Source organism: Microcaecilia unicolor, chromosome 3 (genome assembly GCF_901765095.1).
Source record: "Microcaecilia unicolor chromosome 3, aMicUni1.1, whole genome shotgun sequence".
Taxonomy (NCBI): Eukaryota; Metazoa; Chordata; class Amphibia; order Gymnophiona; family Siphonopidae; genus Microcaecilia; species Microcaecilia unicolor.
The window spans coordinates 224,777,787-224,797,932 of NC_044033.1; the positions used below are offsets into that span (position 1 = coordinate 224,777,787).

Consider the following 20,146-nt stretch of genomic DNA (forward strand, 5'->3'; position numbering starts at 1 on the left):
CTCTTCACCGAGACGTCCTTAGAGATGGGCGCCCTTAGGGATGGTCGTCCCCATTCGATTATGCCCCTCCACGTCAATTAGGTGCGTATGCACATCAATTTTGATCTACTTCCTGGCTACCCCATGGCCTGGGCAGTAATTTCATTTTATACACGCACCGGAAAATTTTAAGGCGCATGGCACTAATGGGCAGTAATCGGCATTATACGCGCACTGAAGATTACCACCCAGTTAATGCGTGAGACCTTACCACTAACTCAGTGGGTGGTGGTAAGGTCTCAGGCACGCCAATCTTCATTTTAACGCACATCCATTTTTGGGCAAAAAAAGGGCCTTTTTTGCAGGCACGCTGAAAAATGGACCTGCACGCGTCCAATACACGCTCTACACCAGCGCAGGCCATTTTCAGCGCACCTTAGTAAAAGGACCTCTTAGCAGGCTCTATGCTGAAAATTGGCTTGATATAACCAGCAATCTTCTAGGTGCTGTCCAGCAATATTCAGCAGGAGATAGCTGCTGAATATCGCCGGATAACTGACTGTCATCTAACCAGCCAAATTGTTTTGCATAACAAGGGGTTTAAACTTAACTTGCCAAAACACTGGGAGCCAATACAAAGAAGGCAATACTACTACTACTACTACTATTTAGCATTTCTATAGCGCTACAAGGCATACGCAGCGCTGCACAAACATAATACTGGGCTGATATGATCAAAACAGGAGGATCCAGTCAATAGCATGGAAGCTCAGTTTTGAACAGATTGCAGCAATTTGTACATAGGGCTCCTTTTACTAAGGTGCACTCACGGATTTAGCATGCTCTAATTAGCACGCGCTAAATGCTAATGTAATATATGGTAACATATATTAAATGTTTTTTCCTGGGGCTCTGTTCCAGGGTGTTGGTGGATGCTGCTGGCTGGAAAAGGTTTAAAGTTAGTTTGGGAATTGTTAATAGGGTTAGGTGAATAAAGTGTGAGATGTTTGTTAAATATGATTTTATTTTTCAAGGAATAAACCATGATTAAGTGGGGATTGTACTATAAAATGTTCCTTGCTGTTTTGGGTACAAGTCAGGTTAAAATTGACTTTGAAATTCTCTGTGTAGTAAGTTTTGCATTTACTTCTACAGGGGGAGGGACAGCCAAGATTCTAAACCAAACAGATAAGAGAAAAAAAACAGTCTTTAGCTGACAAGCTGATTGGTTGAGGGATGTCAGGTGTTTCTCTAGAGGGGGTGAGTTGCCAGGGAGACTGCTGTGCTGAGTGAACCAGAGTTGCCAGATGGGCGGTTTTCTCGCCCAATTGGGCAGTTTTCCGCAACCCGCCGCTGGAAACTTTTGCCCGCGGCGGGTTGCGGTTTTTTGGGCTCATTTTGTTTTTTCTGTGCGGGTTTTGGGGCGGTTTTTCGGCCGGCGGGGGGTGGAGCTAATGGCAACAGAGGCGGGGTTTGTGACATTTTGGGTGAGGTTTGTTGACGTATTGGGCGGGGTGATGATGGTGGGGGCGGGGCTGATGACGGTGGGGTGGGGGTGATGACGGAAGGAGCGGGGTTGATGACGGCGGGGGTGGGGTGTGTGCGGTTTTTGGGCGGGTTTTGGGCTGTTTTGTGTGGGAATTTTTTTTTTTATATGGCAACCCTGGAGTGAACTGAAGACTAGAGCAAGGGAAGTCTGGGAAAGGAAAAAACGTATGGTGTGTGGCTGTGTGAAATGTAAGAAATAAAAGTATATTTTATGAGTTTAAAGTGAAATGTGACATTGAAAAGGGGTGCTTTGATATTGAAAGTGAGTGAAGGTGAGCCTTGATACTGAGAAGAAGATGATTTGAGCTTTGAAGTGAGTACTTAAATAGACAAGACTGCCTTTTTCATGGCTGTGTTGCTGAATACTGTACATGTGGGGAAAACTGATGTTTCCTGGGTGAGAGAGAGTTGTACTTATAGAAAGCTGTGAGAAATTTTAAACCAAATTTAATTTGGTTTTGAGTGGAGAAAAAGGTGCCTCTGCATTCAGTGAATGGAATGGTTAAGTTCTAAGGGAATTTAAGGTCATGGAAGGTGGAATGAGAGTATGTGTGCACAGGTACTAAAAGGACACATGGCTGCCTACCATTTTAGGGTGAGAGAGGCTTTGATTTGTGGTGGGAATTGTACTACATGAGAAAGCCTAAAAGTGTGTAAGGATTTAAAGTGTGACAGGGGAAGGACTGAGAGGCTAATTGGAGTTTTGAAAAAAAGAAGCCATTAAGCTGTGTCTGGGGGGAAGGTGTGTTGTTTGTGAGAGTTCTGAGTTCAGTGCAAGCAAGGATTGGAATCTGACTTCAGAATAAAGAAAATCCAGCACTGCCTGTGTATGAGCGTGCTGTATTTTTCAGATAGATCTGATAGCTGTGAAGGGAAATGTTATGTTTTTATGTGAAGTCTGTGAGATGGAATGTTGTATCACCATTTGAATATGGAATGGGTTACTGTGTAAGATCTGAAGGCAGTGCAAAAGTCTTCTTCTGCAACAGTTTATATAGGGAATTAACAGTGAGAAATAGGTTTTGTAGTGAGAAAACCTTTAACTTATTTTATTTCAATTAGAAAGTTTGGCCACAGTATTGAGAACTGATTAATTGTCACCAGTTCCTGGACAAACAGGGAGTTGTAAGGTTTTGCACCCAGTTATCTATATAAATAAAATCCCCCCTCAGACGTTCTGAAGCTCACTCCATCTGCCCTGAACTCCTGTCCTCCTGGTAGGCTAGGCTATTCGGACTACTCACCCTCAGTCTCAGCCACGCCCATCTGGGCCGTAGGCCACGCCCCATCTGCACATAAAAAGCACACTCAACGTTCTAAAGCACACTCTGAGGCTTCAACAGTTCGTATGTTCGAAGCTCTGTAACCATTTTTAAGCACACTACATCTCTGCCCCATCCTGACCTATCAGAGAAGGGAGGAGTGTCACAGCTGCACCGCTCTGACCTATCAAAGGGAACTGAAACAGGAAAAGGGAGGAGCGTCACACTGAATAACGGACCTATCAGAGGGAAGTCAAATAGAAGAAGGGAGGAGCGTCAGAGGCCAAGGGGACGGCCGTATCTACGTCTCATAGGTTTCCTTGCTTTCTTTTCAGTGTATTGCAGCTGCAGCCACTTAGGTAAGTCTAGCAAGCCTGTCAGCTACTGAATACAGAAAGCAAAAGATAGCATGTGGAAACTTGCTCCATTTTGTTCTGTGGAATGCAGTGATTATTATACAAATGGTCTTGCTTTCATTATTTTGGTAGGGGCTGCCTTCATGACTGTCCACAGTCCCCCCAGTCCTGACACCTGACAGGGGGGACAGGGAAGGACACTCACTGTCTCACATATGCACTCGTACATACTCATTCTCACATACACACGCTCTCTCACAGACACACTCACACCCACTCTCTGTCACACACACACACTTGCACATTCTCACTCTCACACAGTCACTCTCACAGACACTCTCTCAAACATACACACTCCGCGCAAAACATTGCTAGCGCCCGTTTCATTTCAGCCAGAAACGGGCCTTTTTTACTAGTTTTCTTTATAAGTGAGGTTTAGGGAGAAGAGATCGGTGAATTATCCTCTGCCGGATTTCCAGCTGAGCTCCAACACAAGAAAGACCTCACCTAAATAAATTCAACCACAGCTAAGTGACATTTGCAAAGGGTGTTGAAGGACATATAAGTTTTTTTTGGTTTACAGCATTTTAAGGGAAAACTAAAGAACAGAACAACATCAAATATAAAAAAAAATCCATGTTTTCCTGACTTGCCTAAGTGTTCTGGGTTCAAGTGAGATCCTTGCACAAACATCCATAATAACTATAAAGACTCAAATTCTGACATCAATAGCAAGGAAAGAGAATAACAACAAATATCTGATTTTGATAAAAAGACAATTTAAATATTTATCTGAAAAGGTCCTTTTCTGCCTTTTTAGGTGATTTTGTTGAAAGAAACAGAAAAAGTTAAGGGTATACATGTAAAACTACATTTGAATGTTGAATAGGTTATTGCAGTTCTATTAAGCCACACACTAATTGTGAATTTGAGTTTATTTGAATGAACATTTGTTTGCATTTGTATTCAATAAAAAAAAAAAGATAATTTGTAAATCTGAAGGTGCGGTTCTTCCAGTTCAGGAACAAATCCTAAATTTAGCTTCTTTTCCTCCTTTATTCTTTGAGAGTAAAGGACGAGGTTAGTTTATTTGTTCCACTCCCTCGGCTGTGAGTGTGTGTTCCCTGGATATTCGCCACGACTACAACCATCAGGTATCTGGGAGCACATCACTACAGTCCAGCCGAGAGGGGTGGTAGCACTAAGAAGCCCACGAGAATAAAAAGGGCTTCTTAACATTTAGTACACACTAAAATTTGTTAACACACCTTACTAAAAGGAGCCCATAGGTAGTTGAATACCTAAGAACAAAGAATTGCAATAATCTAACCGAGCCAGTATCAGTGCCTGAAGAACTGTCTTAAAGTCAGATTGGAATTTGCATAATTGTAATCTATAATATAATGACATGGGAAAATAACCCCCCCCCCCCCCCCCCCCACACACACACACACACACACCAATATTCAAAACCATTTAACCAGCCAGGAATGGCACCTGGCTCTTAAATGGTACTTAGCCAGTTATCCGGCAATATTCAGCGTTTTTGGATCCATTCCTTCTAAACAGGATTCCTTTGTGTTTATCCCTACGCATTTTTGAATTCCAATACCATTACTGAGGTTAGGTAGCAACACTGCTAATTGGGAAGCAAAGCCAGTGCTGGGCAGACTTGTACGATCTGTGCCTTGATCATGCCTGAATAGATTTGGATAGGCTGGAGTGGAGTTCTTCAGGGGCTTTGACAACTTCAGAAGTTTTATAACAAGGACAATGCCCAGCAGACTTCTACAGTGTGTGCCCTGAAAATGGTGGTGTGATGGCTGGCACGTGTAGGCGCTGAGCTGAGGGAGTGTATCTTGAGATCCCTTTGTATTTTGCATCAGTGTATATCAATCTTACACCACATACAGGAATTTGCCCTTACAGAGAACAATTCTGTTAGACCCCTGACCCTGGCGGCGTTCTCCGCCAAAACACGGACACTTGTCGGGTCTATTTGTTGGTGCTTTGGAATAAAGACTTTTCATTCTCCCTATGCATTTGGAGCTGTGTGTTTTCCTCTACTCTCTGACCTGTGTAGAGGTTTTCTCCTGTTGCTTTGTTTGCAAGGACAAATCAAGATCAGGTATACATATGGAGTATCACATCATACCATATGTAGTGAGTTTATCTTGGGCAAACTGGATGGACTGTACAGGTCTTTATCTGCAATCATCTACTATGTTACTATGCTAGTTTTGATAATTGGTCATCATCGAACAATCCTCAGGATTAAGTGGCTCGTTAAACAATTAGGAGATTTAGGAGCGTGCACCTGCATGTACCATATATAGGATTCCGGGGTATATGCACAAAGGAACCTTCTTCAAGGCAGGTGTAAATTTGTGCGTTGTGCACTATTGGGGTTAAAGTTCAGAGCCTAATTTACAAAGTTACATGTCTATGTTGCAATTACAAAATAAACTGAAAATAGAAACCCTTTCGGATTTCTCTCATATGGGGCTTATAAAAATCAAGCCCTAAAAGGTGTCTCATATTCAAACAAAGGGGGTCATTGCCTTTCAAAATTAGAAGCCGTTGTTATGCACATTTAACACAGGTTTTTCTTTCTACAATATTTAGAAACCTCCACAATCTAAATGCAGTAAGAGCTGTCCTCCAGGCTTCAGGAAATTAACTAGAAAATTTGAACCTGTCTGCTGCTATGACTGTATCCAATGTCCCGAGGGAGAAATTTCCAACCAAACTGGTAGGTGATCTCACAGTTGTAGAGAGTCTATTATTCACTTTAGCCTCTTCTCTGTGAAACTTAGAAGGGTTCAAAATATTAATAGGAGTGAATTCTGCAAGTCGTGATCAACGATTCCTGAAGCTGGGCAATAGGATAAACTTTGGGGTCCTTTTACAAAGGCGCGCTGAAAAATGGCTTGCGGTAGTGTAGGTGCGGGTTTTGCGCACATGCCAATCCACTTTTCAGCGCACCTGTAAAAAAGAGCTCTTTTTTTCCCGAAAAAAGATGTGCGGCAAAATCAAAATTGCAGCGCATCCAGATTGGGTCTAAACCCTTACCACCAGCCATAGACCTAGTGGTAAAGAAATTGGGAGGTAATGACCTAAGCGCATCAGATGCCACTTGATGCGCATCCGCTACGCGTGTCAGAAAATAAAAAATCTTTTTCAGACGCGTGTAGTGGATGCGCGCCAAAATTGAAATTACTGCAAGGGCCATGTGGTAACGGGTGGTAACTCCAATTTGGCATGCGTTGGGCGCGTGGAGGCTTCTACGTGGCTTAGAAAATGGGGCCCAGAGTGCCTGAAAGTGCAGTGTCTCTGAGGTCACGTGTGTGTTAATATAAGCATACTTCCCAGAAAAAGCTTTCGCTGAGGCATTTTGCATATTCATTCTTTGTTGTGTATGGGTGAAAGAAGCAAGCCTAAGGTACAACATGATCTGAAAGCTAACCACCACTACAATGATCCATACACTTGTACGCATACGGATGCACTAACTCTGGCTCACACTCCAGGTATACGCACCAACGAAGATGCTTCATTTCAACCAGTGCTACATGGACACTAGGCAAAAGAAAGAGTCAGCCACTTGCTTTCAAAGAGTGCTCCAGCTAAACAGCCTTTACTCAAGCATGAGGCACCTGATCCACCACATTCCACAGCTGTCTTCAAAGAAACCCAAGCAAATAACCAAAAGTCTCCACCTGAAACTTCAGAAAAGGAAGATCTAGTAAGGAATCTGGCTTGCAAAGACCTGATGGGTACAAAGCTCTAGAGGTTGGAAATCTGACTTCAAAGATGCTATTGCAGATATGAAGTTCACTCCAAAGCAAGAAATTAATATGACACTGAATTGGCTGGGGAAGGAATCGGCTAAACATGTGGAAGGGTTGAAACGTGTATCTGAATGACCTTACAAAAGGATTGAAAGAGATGTGGGAAATACTGATTATGGACTTAAGTGGCTATCGTGTTAGCTGGCTCATAAATAACAAGATATGCAAAGTAGAAGCACAGACAGGGCCCAGCTTTGAATATCCAGGAACAACTCCCAACAGTAAGCAAAATGCTCACCGCCGACGCATGATTTTGGGGCCCATAGTTTTTATCAATTTGGTACATTCCTCTAACAGCTCCTTCAACATTGCTGCCGAGGCAAAAATGACAGTGTGAAATCCTTTCTTGTTCTCTCACTTCTCCTCAGACAAAGAGAATGCTTTTAAAACTTACTGTGATGATCAGATATCTCTCCCACCTCAATTTCCCAATAAACCCTCCCTGTTTTTGCAGGCCCCTTGCTAATTTGCTTTTAGACCTGCAAAACTATTAATCTTTAGAAGGTGCTATATGTTTCCACATTAAGGGTCCCTTTTACTAAACTATGCTAATGATTCCTGGTGCAGCAAATGCGATGCAGCCCATTCAATTTGAGCAGGCTTTGCCGCATTTGCTGGGCGGGAATCACTACCAATGTTTAGTAAAAGGGGCCGTAAGTCAGTGTTATCCAGTTAGTGCATGCTAGCTGGATAATGCTTCCATACTTATTCCCTACCCATTACAAGCCCCCAGTCCCCAATTCTTTTTTTTAAGAAATAGCATGTGATTAGTGTGTGCTGACAGGAAAATATCAAGTCGGATCGGGTCGGAGATAAAGCACGTTTCAAGATAACTGTGGATTTGTGGTGCTGTGCTATTTGATATTAGTAATTAAGCACACAAATTCACATGTTTGCTGTCAGTATTGAGAAGAAAATGAATTGAAACAAAATTAAAAATGATTATTGGGAGGTTTTTGCCGATGATTGGTCTGAGTCAGTAGTCAGAATGACTGAGCAGAATGGACAATGACTAGTTTCCACAGCATGAATCTATGACTGCTGAGGCTTTTCCCCTCCCTATTTGGTAAGTAAAAATAAAAATATGAGTAAATCAAAAACAGAAAAAAAAGGGATATCGCAAAACATGTCAAAGCATTTGTGGTAATTTTCCTGTCAGAGGCAAAAGGACTTTGAATGGTTCTACCAACAAAGCTAAGCTTCAAAAGAAACCTTGTGGACACCAATTTTAACCTGTAGAAATTCTTTCAAATACAACGCTCAATTCTTCTCACTACAATGTTGTATTTGAAAGAATTTCTACAGGTTAAAATTGGTGTCCACAAGGTTTTCGTTTGAAGCTTAGCTTTGTTGGTGGAACCATTCAAATTTCTTTTTTTTTTAATTTGTAAAAACGTTTTATTATTACATCAAAGAAACACATTCATGGAGATTGATTCTCCTATTATGAACTAATACAACAATTTTCCTACTGTGTCCAAAAGACAAGTATATAGAGATCAATACTCCCATAACTATCTAATACAACAATGATCTTGCTATGACAATACTCCTTTTTCCTTCCCCTTTTCCCCCCCCCCCCCCTCCTCCCTTCCCTCCCTCCTCCCCCCCCCCTTCTTACCCATTCTTTCACCCTTCTTCATTATCCCAATTTCTACCCCCCCAGTTTATATTCTAAATCATTGTCTCCCTCTCTCCTCCTCTTCCATTCAGCAGCCCTGTTAGGTGTATCCATTCCTCTGCGTTTGGATTGTACTTGCCCTTACGTTTGTCTGTCATCTTTTCCAGTCCCATTATCATATATAGTTTATAAATCCATTCTTTCACTGTAGGGCCTAGTCTTTGTTTCCATTTCAATGCTATCATAGTTTTAGCTGCAGCCAAACACATACGTTTAATTCTAGTTTGCCAATTATTTCCCTTTGTATTCCCATAACCCAACAGAAAACACATGGGATCACAAGGAAATTGACTTCCTATCACCAATGTTATTGATCCCGTGACCTGATTCCAGAATCCCTGTATTATCGAGCACCCCCACCAGATATGAAAATATGTTCCCTTCTCCTCTCCACACCGCCAGCATATATCTGTGGCATTTGGGTACATTGCCTTTATTCTATCTGGTGTGTAGTACCAACGACTCATGACCTTATATGCATTTTCCTTGATCAGTACACAGATTGATGCTTTTTTAACCTCAAGACAAATATTCTTCCAGTCTCCTCTACTGAGCTCTTTTTTAAGATCTTGCTCCCATGCTTTCATATATGGTAACTTTACGAAATCGGTTCCCCTAATATGGTCATATAGCTTAGTAATCCCCTTTCCTCCTTCATGTATAGGCCCCCACAAGTTTTCAAACTTTTCACTTTCTAACCAGGTTCCCTTGTGCCATTTTGTTGCCATCATGTAATTCTTAACTTGAAGATAAGCATATTGGTCTGTCTAAGGAAGGTCATATTCCCTTCTGAGCTCATCAAAGCTCTTGATACTGCCATCTCTCGTGAATTCCCGAAATCTGATCAGCCCTTTATCTATCCAAGATGTCATTATCTTATTCCCTGTCCCCCCTGGAAACCCCGGTTCCTGTGTTAGCCAAGCATAGGTTGATCTATTCTGCGAGCCCCTTAGTTTCATTTTGAGGCATCCCCATAGAGTGAACAAGTGTGAGATAAAGGGGTTTAGGGTTAAAGTTTTATATGTGTGTTCTGGGAAAGACCCCCAAAGCAGTGCATCCAGTCTCCCTTCTTGCACAAATATCTGTTCTAATCGAGTAACCTGTGAGAAGTCTACCCTACTCCAGACAGCAATTTGCCTCAATTGTGCTGCCCAATAATACCAAGTAATGTTAGGGACTCCCCTTCCACCCTGTTCCACCTTACCCCACATTATTTTCCTGGATAATCTGGCCGGGTGTCCTCCCCAAATAAATTCCCCCAGCTCCGTTTGTATTTTCTGCAGCTCCCCCTTAGGGACCTTAAGCGGTAGTGTTTGAAATAAGAATAACAGTCGGGGTAATATATTCATCTTGACCGCCGCTATACGGCCCCACCAGGACAGCCATCCCTCCCGCCTTTTTTTAAGGTCCTTTCTAATTGCCATAATAAGTGGAATATAATTCAACTGATATAGTTCTGCAAGGTCTCGTGGTATCTGTATGCCTAGATATCTAAAACTTCTGCCTGTCCATCGGAGGTTATATCTCCACCCTAACTGCTCTACTTCACGGTTTTCCACTATTATCCCCATAAGTTCAGATTTATCAAAATTTACTCGGAATCCGGACAGGTTTCCAAAAACTTTCAATTCTTTTATAAGCACCGGCAACGTTTCTTGCGGGGATCCTATGTAGAAAAGTAGGTCATCTGCGAATAAGGCTATTTTATGTGTCCTACCACCCATTTGGACCCCTTTGATTTCCTTTAGGGCCCAGATTCGCTGGGCCAGGGGCTCAATTGATATAGCAAACAATAATGGGGATAAGGGACACCCCTGTCTCATCCCCCGTAGAACGCTAAATGATGTCGACCATCCTCCATTGACTTTAATCCTCGCCTTCGGCCCTTCATACAACCCTTTCACCCACCCTACAAAAGGTTTACCCAGTCCCATTTCCAGCATTACTTCCCATAGATAGTCCCATTCAACCCTATCAAACGCCTTTTCAGCGTCTATGGTCAGTAATGTCGTGGAATCTCCTCTCCTCTGGGCTCCCCAGGCTAGGTTAAGGGTTCTTCTAATGTTGTCTGCTACCTGTCTGTGCCTGATGAATCCAGATTGATCTTCATGGATAAGGGAAGGCAAAATCCCACTTAACCTATCCGCCATGATTTTAGCTAATATCTTAACATCTACATTCAGCAGGGATATCGATCTATAGGACCCACACAACGTGGGGTCTCTTCCAGGTTTCAGCAGCACCGATATCCCTGCTTCCTGCATACTGTTCGGAAGGCCATTCCCCGTGAAGCATGCGTTACCCAACCGCACTAAGAGAGGCCCTAGCTCTTGCTGAAAAATGTTATAATATTTGGCGGTAAATCCGTCTAGCCCTGGGGACTTCCCTCCCTTTAAGCCCCTAATAACCCCTAACACTTCCTTCAGCGTAATTGTGGCCTCAATGTCCCATCTCTGTTTAGCGGTCACCCTTTGTAGGCCTAATCCTTGTATGTATGCCCTGATTTTGTCTTTCGACGCTGTGGATTCTTTTTTATATAGGGTTTCATAAAAGTTCATAAACTGTTCCCTGATTTCTATGTCTTGATAGAATAGGGAATCTCTGGGACCTTTGATTTTGTTGATCGTGTTTTGCACCCTTCTATCCCGCAATCCCCTAGCCAGCAAGTTCCCCGCTTTATTACTGAACTCAAAGAATTTCTGTTGCATTAAGTGCCTATGGTATTCCGTAGTTTTCATCTGGATCTTTTGTAATTCTGCTCTCCATTTTTTTAATTCTATGAGTTGTTGTGTGCCCCCCTCCCTTTGATGCAGTGCTTCCAGCCTTGTCAGCTGCCTACGTACTTCCAGTTCCCACGCGATCCTCAATTTCTTTTTATATGCCCCTTTCTTAATTAATACCCCCCGCACTACTGCCTTCATGGCGTCCCATAATACTCCCTCTGAAACCTCTCCGGTGTCATTTAGTTCCAAGTAATCCTTAATGGCCTTTCTAATATCCTGACAATCTCTCTCTCCATCAAGTAGGGATTCATTAAGTCTCCATATCTGCCCCTTCCCTTCTTGTTCTGACCTTTCTATAGTGACCCAAACCGCAGCATGATCAGTGGCATGTATGCTTTCAATCTCTGCTGCTTTTATTTCTCCCCATACACTCCGGCTACCCCATATTGCATCTATTCTAGCATATGTCTCTTGTACATGGGCATAGTGTGTGTATTGTCTCTGACCTGGATGTTTCAATCGCCAAATATGTACTATGTCTAGTTCTCTCATCAACATGCGGATTTGACACCCATTGTAGCTACTCCCACTTTCCCGCTTGTTGGAATGATCTAGGGTCCCCACCGGATGATTGAAGTCCCCTCCCAACATCATCATCCCCTCTGCAAAGGAAGTCAGTTCTGCCCTAATGGAATCAATGTATCTCCCTTGTCCCGTGTTTGGTGCATAAAGATTTATGAGGGTCGTACTACGATTATTTATCTTTCCCTTTATTGCTAAGCACCTTCCCTCTTTATCTTTGTATATAGATTCTTTAACAAACTGCAAATGGTCCTTTACATAAATCACCAGTCCTCCTGTTTTGTTCCCTCTTGAATCAGCTAATGCATATCCCACCCCTAGGCCCTTATTCATAATGAGTGATTCATCCTTTTTCTTCATATGAGTTTCCTGCAGCATTATTATGTCACAATTCAATCTATGCAATTCTCTGAAAATTATACTCCTTTTACCCGGATTATTTAATCCGTTAACATTCCATGACACAATCTTCAATCCCCTGTTGCTCTTCCTGCATTTTGTTTTCCCCGACCCTTCTCCCCTCCTTCCCCCCACCCTGTCCCCCCTCCCCCCTCTTTCAACTGGCATCCTCCATTACGTGCCAGTTTTTCCCCCTAGGAAGCCCGCCTTCTTCAGAGCTTGACCACCTGATCATACATTTATTTAAGCATCCCCCCTTCTTTCAGCTTTTACCTTCATTTCCCTTTAAGTCTGCATCTCTATGTGACCCCTCTCCAACCCCTCCAATACTCTTATTACCTTAAATTAAAACTTGTGTTAAGTTCTCATTTAGTCCAGATTAAGTTCAAGTGCCATCTTCGGTTCTAGCCGCTTCCTTCTCACCTCGCGGCAAGAGACGGGGCTTTCCTCCTTCGACCCGCTGCCATCCAGTCTGCTCCTTTCTCTCGGTGCTGCGCTGGGGTTGCTGCCTTATTTCCTCCTTTCTTGGTATATCTGTACATCCCATCTCTTTTAGACTTTTCCAAGCTCCTTGAGGTGTTTGAAGGCATCTAGTGATATTTCCCACCGTCACTTGCAGCCCAAACGGAAACAGCCATCTATAGCGCAGTCCAGATTTTTGTAGATAGCCCGTTATCTCCTTGAAGTCTCTTCTGCGTTGTAGCGTTTTCCTGGCTAAGTCCTGAAATATCCGGATTTTGACTGATTTCCAGGTGATGTCTCCCAATTCACGTGCTCTTCTCCATATCTTTTCTTTGACTGGGAATCGGAGGAAGCAGGCTACTATGTCTCTGGGTATTCCATTTCTGGGAGAGCCCAGGCTTCTGTGTGCTCGCTCCAGTTCAACTGGTTCGTGTTCTTCTCCTTCCCCTGCATTAGTTTCCTGGTTTAGCAGAAATGCACAAATTTCTTTCACCACTTTTTCTGAGTCCTTATATTGGTCCTCCTCAGGGATGCCCCGGAATCTCAGGTTGCACCTTCTTGTCCGGTTTTCCAGATCCTCCATCATTGCATCCATCTCTGCCCTTGTCTGTTGTTCAGCCTTTAGGGCTCCCTGAAGATCCTGCACCTCCATCGATATTGCCTCTATTTTTTCTTCATTCTCCCCGAGCCTGTTTCCGATCTAACTTCTTCCCGTAGTTCAGCTACAGCAGTTTGTATGCTGCGCCTTGTTGTCACCATCTCCGTTTTCAGATCTTTGAACCATCGTATGAAATCGCTTTTGCTGATCTCTTCTTCATTCTCGATCTGTTCTTCGGGGTCTGGGTCCGAATCGCTTTCTTCGGGCGCCATCTTGGCTCCTCGTGTTCGGGACCCCGCTCCCTTTTTAGCGCTCGGAGCTTCCGGTGCAAACTTGAATTTCGCCAGCTTTTTCTTTGCTGCCATATCTCCGGGTCACTTTAGCTTTTATTTGAGGGTATTTTCTTCAATTCAATGCGAGGGACGTCTCACTTTCACCCTAAATGTAGCGGAGCTCGACGATCAAGCTGCCATCTCTTTCAGCTGACGTCACTTCCAGCCATTCAAATTTCTTTTGTCTCTGACAGGAAAATTACCACAAAATGCTTTGACATGTTTTGCGATAAGCCTTTTATTTTTTTTCCCCTGTGTTAAGCATGTGCTAGTGCTTAACACGGTTTACGAAAAGTTCCCCGTTGTTACCTAGTAAATCTTGGCTATGCTTCTTGACTCTGTCAGGAGAAATTGTTACCCTCTAATGATCTAACTACCTAATGTCATAAGTAAGGGGCTGATCTTTCTAAATAGTGGCCTATAGTGCTTGCATTATAATATCTTTAAATATTTTAGCATTGCACCTAGTTTTCCAAAATAATCATGGTAACATATTAAGGACATACCCTTCTTTTACAGATATGGACAGCTGTACAAGGTGCCCTGAAGATCAATGGCCTAATAAGAAAAGAAATTTCTGTATCCCAAAAGTCAGAAATTACTTGTCCTATGAAGAACCTTTGGGAATAGCTTTGACCCTCATCAGTATGATTATCTTCATAATCATTGTTGCCATTCTTGGAATCTTTATTTATTACCAAGATACTCCCATAGTGAAAGCCAACAACAGGGACCTCAGTTATCTCATTCTCGTCTCCCTCATGCTCTCTTGCCTCTGTTCATTGTTATTTATTGGCCAACCTAATAAGATGACTTGCCTTCTCCGACAGACTACCTTTGGGATCATATTTTCCATTTCTCTCTCCTCCATACTGGCCAAAACAGTGACGGTGGTTATGGCTTTCCAAGCCACTAAGCCAGGAAGCAAGTTCCGGAAATGGATGCGTTCCAGGATATCTAACTCTATAGTCCTGTCTTGTTCCCTTCTCCAAGCTATTTTTTGCCTTGTCTGGTTGGTAACTTCTCCTCCATCCCCACACCTTAACCTGCAATCAGAAATTGGAACAATACTTATTGAATGTAAGGAAGGGTCGATAATTGCCTTTTATTGTGTTCTGGGTTACCTGGGACTTTTAGCTGGTATCAGCTTCATTGTAGCTTTCCTAGCAAGAAATCTACCTGACAGTTTCAATGAGGCCAAGTACATCACCTTCAGCATGCTGGTGTTCTGCAGTGTCTGGGTGTCTTTTATCCCAACATACCTGAGCACTAGGGGCAAGTACATGGTGGCAGTGGAGATATTCGCTATCCTGGCCTCCAGCACTGGACTGTTGGGCTGTATCTTTATCCCTAAGTGTTATATTATTCTGATTAGACCTGAAAGGAACAGCAGAAAGTACCTAACAAAAAACTGGAATGATTAATATATGTAAAGGCTATGGTTAATTTAATATTGTGATACTCTAAAACGAGTTATGGTACCAGAAACAAAAATGATTAAAAAAAATAAATTACAAATGGGAAAAATACCTTTTACTATCTTGGATCTCTTGCTGCTACTATTATGTGACCTTCTCCTGTCTTGTCACTCTTTTCATATCATTGTGATGTTTTGATATTTATGCTACAGTTGCTTTTGTTTCATTCCTCACTTAGTACCTCAGGGCATTCATACCAATGTTGGTACATAACACAAGAACATAAGCATTGCTAATCGGAGATAGACTAGGGATCCATTATGCCCAGTATCCTATTTCTATCAGTGGACAATCCAGGTAGCAGGTACCTGGCAAGATCCCAAAAGAGTATACCAGATTTTATTCTGTTTATCCTAGAAATAAACAGTGGATTTTCCCTAGTCCATCTTAATAATAGCTTAAGGACTTTTCCTTTTAAAAAAATTATCTAAACCTTTTTTAAACCCTGTTGAGCTAACTGCTTTTATCACATTATCTGGCAACAAATTCCAGAGTTTAATTAAACGATAAGTGAAGAAATAATTTCTCTGATTTGTTTAAAATTTACTACTTTGTAACTTCATTGCATGCCTTCTCATCCTTCTATTTTTGGAAAGGGCAAACAAGCGATTCAAGTCTATCCAGTCCAGTCCACTCAGTATTTTATAGACCTCTATCATATCTTTCCTCAGCCATCTCTTCTCCAAGCTGAAGAGCCCTAGACTCTTTAGCCTTTTATCATATGGAAGTCATCCCATCTCCTTTATCATTCTCATCACCCTTCTCTATTATACCTTTTCTAATTCTCCTATATCTTTTTCTAGATGTGGTGACCAGAACTGCACAGAGGACTCAAGGTGTAGTCGTACCATGGAGCGATACAACGGCATTATAATATTCTCATATTTGTGTTCCATTCCTTTCCTAATAATTTCTAACATTTTATTTGCTTTCTTAGCCACCGCTGCACACTGAGCAGAGGGTTTCAATGTATCATCAATGATTACACCTAGATCCCAGGGGCGTAGCCAGACAACAGATTTTGGGTGGGCCTAGGCAAGAAGTGGGTGGGCACCAAGTGTTCTCTCCCCCCCGCCCTCGCACCACCACCAAAAAAAAAAATCTCAGCTGGCGAGAAAACGCTTCTTTCCACCTTGACAGTCTGCAGCAGGCATGCCCTTAAGACTGAGCATGCGCAGGTGATAGTATCAAGGAGAGTAGTGTTTTCATTACCATCAGGGGGAGGTCTTCAGCTGGTGGAGCTGGGGATCTCCACCAGCTACCACTAAACATGTGCTACTGTTGGGTGGGCCTGAACCCTAATTGGGTGGGCCCTGGCCCACCCAGGCCCACCTGTGGCTACGCCATTGCTAGATCCTTCTCCTGGGCGTTAACTCATAATGTGGAACCTTGCATCACATAGCTATAGTTTGGGTTCCTCTTTCCAACATGCATCACTTTGCACTTGCTCATATTAATGTCATCTGCCATTTGGATGCCCAGTTTCCCAGTCTCGTAAGGGCCTGTTGCAATTTCTCACAATCCTCTTGTGCTTTAATAACTTTGATTAACTTTGTGTCATTGGAAATTTTAATTAACTCACTAGTGATTTCCTGCTTTAGATCATTTATAAACATGTTAAAAGCAGCAGTTCCAGCACAGACCCCTGGGAAACCCCACTATCTACCCTTCTCCATTGAGAATATGGACCATTTAACCCTACTGTCTAACATTGCCTTCTATAGGTACTGCTTTACATTTCTCAGGGTCCCTCTGAATTATTATATCACAGCTGGTACAGTTTTATCCTTCTCTTGCTACATCAGAGAGTATAATAATAATAATTTTTAATGTATATATCTTTATTAATTTTACAGTATATCCAAACAAATGAGATAATCCAGAAATTATGAAATATACACACTTTAAGAAAATTTAAACAATATAGGAAAACAGTAATAAACATTCGTCCATAATAAATGCCAAAAGATTCAAGAAATAGAAAATAAATTAACAAAATGAAATTACAGAAATAAATAAATCCCAAAACTGTCATATACCTATAAAGCCCTCCCTAGCCTGCCCCTACAGCGTGCATATGGGACTATACAATGACATTTATTTCCTCTTTAACAGCAAGAAACTCTTCTAGTTGCTTGGGCTCAAAAAATTGAAATTGTTTACCCTAAAATATCACAAAACATAAACAAGGAAATTTAAGCAAAAAATTGGCGCCCAGTGCCAATATCCTCGGCCGAAAGGCCATGAAGGCCTTATGCCTAATCTGTGTGTCTCTTGAAAAATCAGGAAATACTCAAACTTTTGAACCCAAGAACTGTGTGTCCAAATGTCTAAAGGAAAGTTTCAAAACAGCATTGTGATCCATTTCCAGAGCAAAGGATACCACCATAGGATTCCAAAAAGGATGTGAGATTCATATTATCCCCCTCTTGGCCTCGAGGGGCCTCACCAACAGTTCTCTCCAAGATCATTATATACTGGGCTTGTGTGATAGGGGGCAATGAATCACTAGACATCCTCAAAACCTCAATTAAATATTTCTTGACCATATCTACAGGTGCAATAAAAGGAGACCTGGGAAAATTGAGCAGTCTCAATTTATTTTTCCTAATTTGATTTTCTAGGTATTCCAACCGATGACGAGTGAAATTCTTACCTTTAACTGAGGCTAAACCCAAAGATTCCAGAATTTGAGTCTTAGTCTCTAAGAAATTCAATTTAGAAGACTGCTGAGCAGATGCCTATGCCTGGTGGAGGGCAGCCTCAGACAAAACCTTAATATCCTTGGAGTATTGTGTTCAGTTTTGGAGGCCGTATCTTGCTAAAGATGTAAAAAGACTGGAAGCGGTGCAAAGAAAAGCTACAAAAATGGTATGGGATTTGCGTTGCAAACCGTACGAGTAGAGACTTGCTGACCTGAACATGTATATCTTGGAGGAAAGGAGAAACAGGGGTGACATGATACAGACATTCAAGTATTTGAAAGGTATTAATCCGCAAATGAACCTTTTTCGGAGATGGGAAGGCGATATGAATTGAGGTTGAAGAGGGGCAGACTCAGGACTAATGTCAGGAAGTATTTTTTCACAGAGAGGGTGATGGATATGTGGAATGCCCTCCCGCGGGAGGTGGTAGAGATGAAAATGATAATGGAATTAAAACATGCGTGGGATAAACACAAAGTAATCCTGTTTAGATGGTTCCGCAGAATCTTAGCGGAGATTGGGTTGCAACGCTAGTAATTGGGAAACAAAATGGGAGCTGGGCAGACTTCTATGGTCTATGCCCTGATTGTGACTGAATAGATAGGGATGGGCTGGACGCTAGTAATTGGGAAACAAAATGGGAGCTCGTTAGACTTCTACGGTCTTTGCCCTGAGAAAGGCAAGGACAAATCAAACTCGGGTATACAAATAAAGTATCACATACCATGTAAATGAGTTTATCTTGTTGGGCAGACTGGATGGACCTTATAGGTCTTTATCTGCCGTCATTTACTATGTTACGGGAAGGTGCACAGAGGCAAAGACAGTGGGAAGTATGATACAGCCTGAAGAAGTGAAAGTCCCAGTAGGGCTAAGCTGATCTTTATATGCCCTCCCCCACCAGGGGACCTATCAGTTCCTTATCCTAGATTTCTAAGAAGAGGTCAAGTGAAATTGAAATAAAGCACATACACAATATATATACATAAATAAAAGCAAAGGCCAATGCGGAGCGAACTCCCGAGTCTCTTGAACCGCAGAGATTCTACAGGACTAGTTCAGAGATACACTTCAGCTCTCTTCTTTTTATTGGTAAGCAATCAATGCCACATCATCATTACATTCAGGAACCAATCACATGTTATCAGCATCATATAGAAAACATTACTCATTAATCATTACCTTGAAAGTTCAGCAGAATCTTGGCAAATTGTTGTAATACCAGAATATGTCAGCAGTTGTCCTTCCAGCATATTAGTAGCAATCTGACCTATATTTTATCTTTCTAATTCAGCGTCAAGTGTCTGCTCAGGCAACGGATCTTAAGTCACTTAATGTTGACAAATTTATGATTTCCCAAAAAGCAAGCTGTAATTAAATTTACTGATCAGGGACACGGTTTCATGTTATCATTCTGCTAACCTCAGAAATATGTGTTATGTCTAGCATTTATCTCAAGTTATTTCTACATTAGCTCAATGTTCAGTAAATTATTATCATTTTAGTTGCTGTAAGCAGAATCATCTAGTTGCAAGCTTTTTGTTTTCCCTGATTTAATTGTTACATTAAATTCCTGGGCAGCTCTTCATAATCATTTGCAACCCAGACTCGGGGGTCTCTATACTCAGACAGATTTTCCAGACCATCAGAAGGTTAGGAACCCAAGTGTTCTGGTTGCACAGAAAGAGGGAGAAGGGCCTAGAGGAAGCTAATCCATAGAATGTTGCAGAGAACACACAGGACAGTGGAAAATGGCAATGAAAAGTAAGTAGCCTTCAGAGTGTCTGCTTTTAGGCAGGGGAAAGCTAGCAAGCGCTTACACAAAGTCCTTGAGGAGTGGGGTTCAGCCCTGGTAAGAAGGACAAAAGAATCACTGAGAAACCCTGGGGTAGGGAAGTACCTGAGTGAGGAAATGTTTGTGATTCTGAAATGAGGTTCTGGAAGAGAAGAATAACCCCTGTTACAAGCTGAAACCTAGAGGAAAGGTTATTGGGGAAAAGGCTTGTATTCTGCTTAGTCAATTCATGTGGGAGCAATTAGCCAAGAAATGTTTAGCATTGTTTATTTAGATTTTGCTCACACCTTTTACAGGTAGTAGCTCAAGGTGAGTTACAGTCAGGTACTCTGGATATTTCTCTGTCCCAGGAGGGCTCACAATCTAAGTTTGCACTTGAGGCAATGGAAGGTTAG

General features: G+C 42.1%; 1 protein-coding gene across 1 annotated transcript in view; it reads left to right on the forward strand.

Moving 5' to 3' along the window:
- The window catches only part of LOC115464422 (vomeronasal type-2 receptor 116-like), a 30,237-nt gene extending 15,040 nt beyond the window's left edge, over positions 1 to 15,197 (forward strand). Inside the window, exons 3-4 of the mRNA XM_030194805.1 lie at positions 5,771 to 5,897; positions 14,293 to 15,197. Of these exons, the coding sequence (XP_030050665.1) occupies positions 5,771 to 5,897; positions 14,293 to 15,197 (1,032 nt within the window). The remainder of the gene's footprint in view (positions 1 to 5,770; positions 5,898 to 14,292) is intronic.
- Positions 15,198 to 20,146: the final 4,949 nt, after the last annotated feature.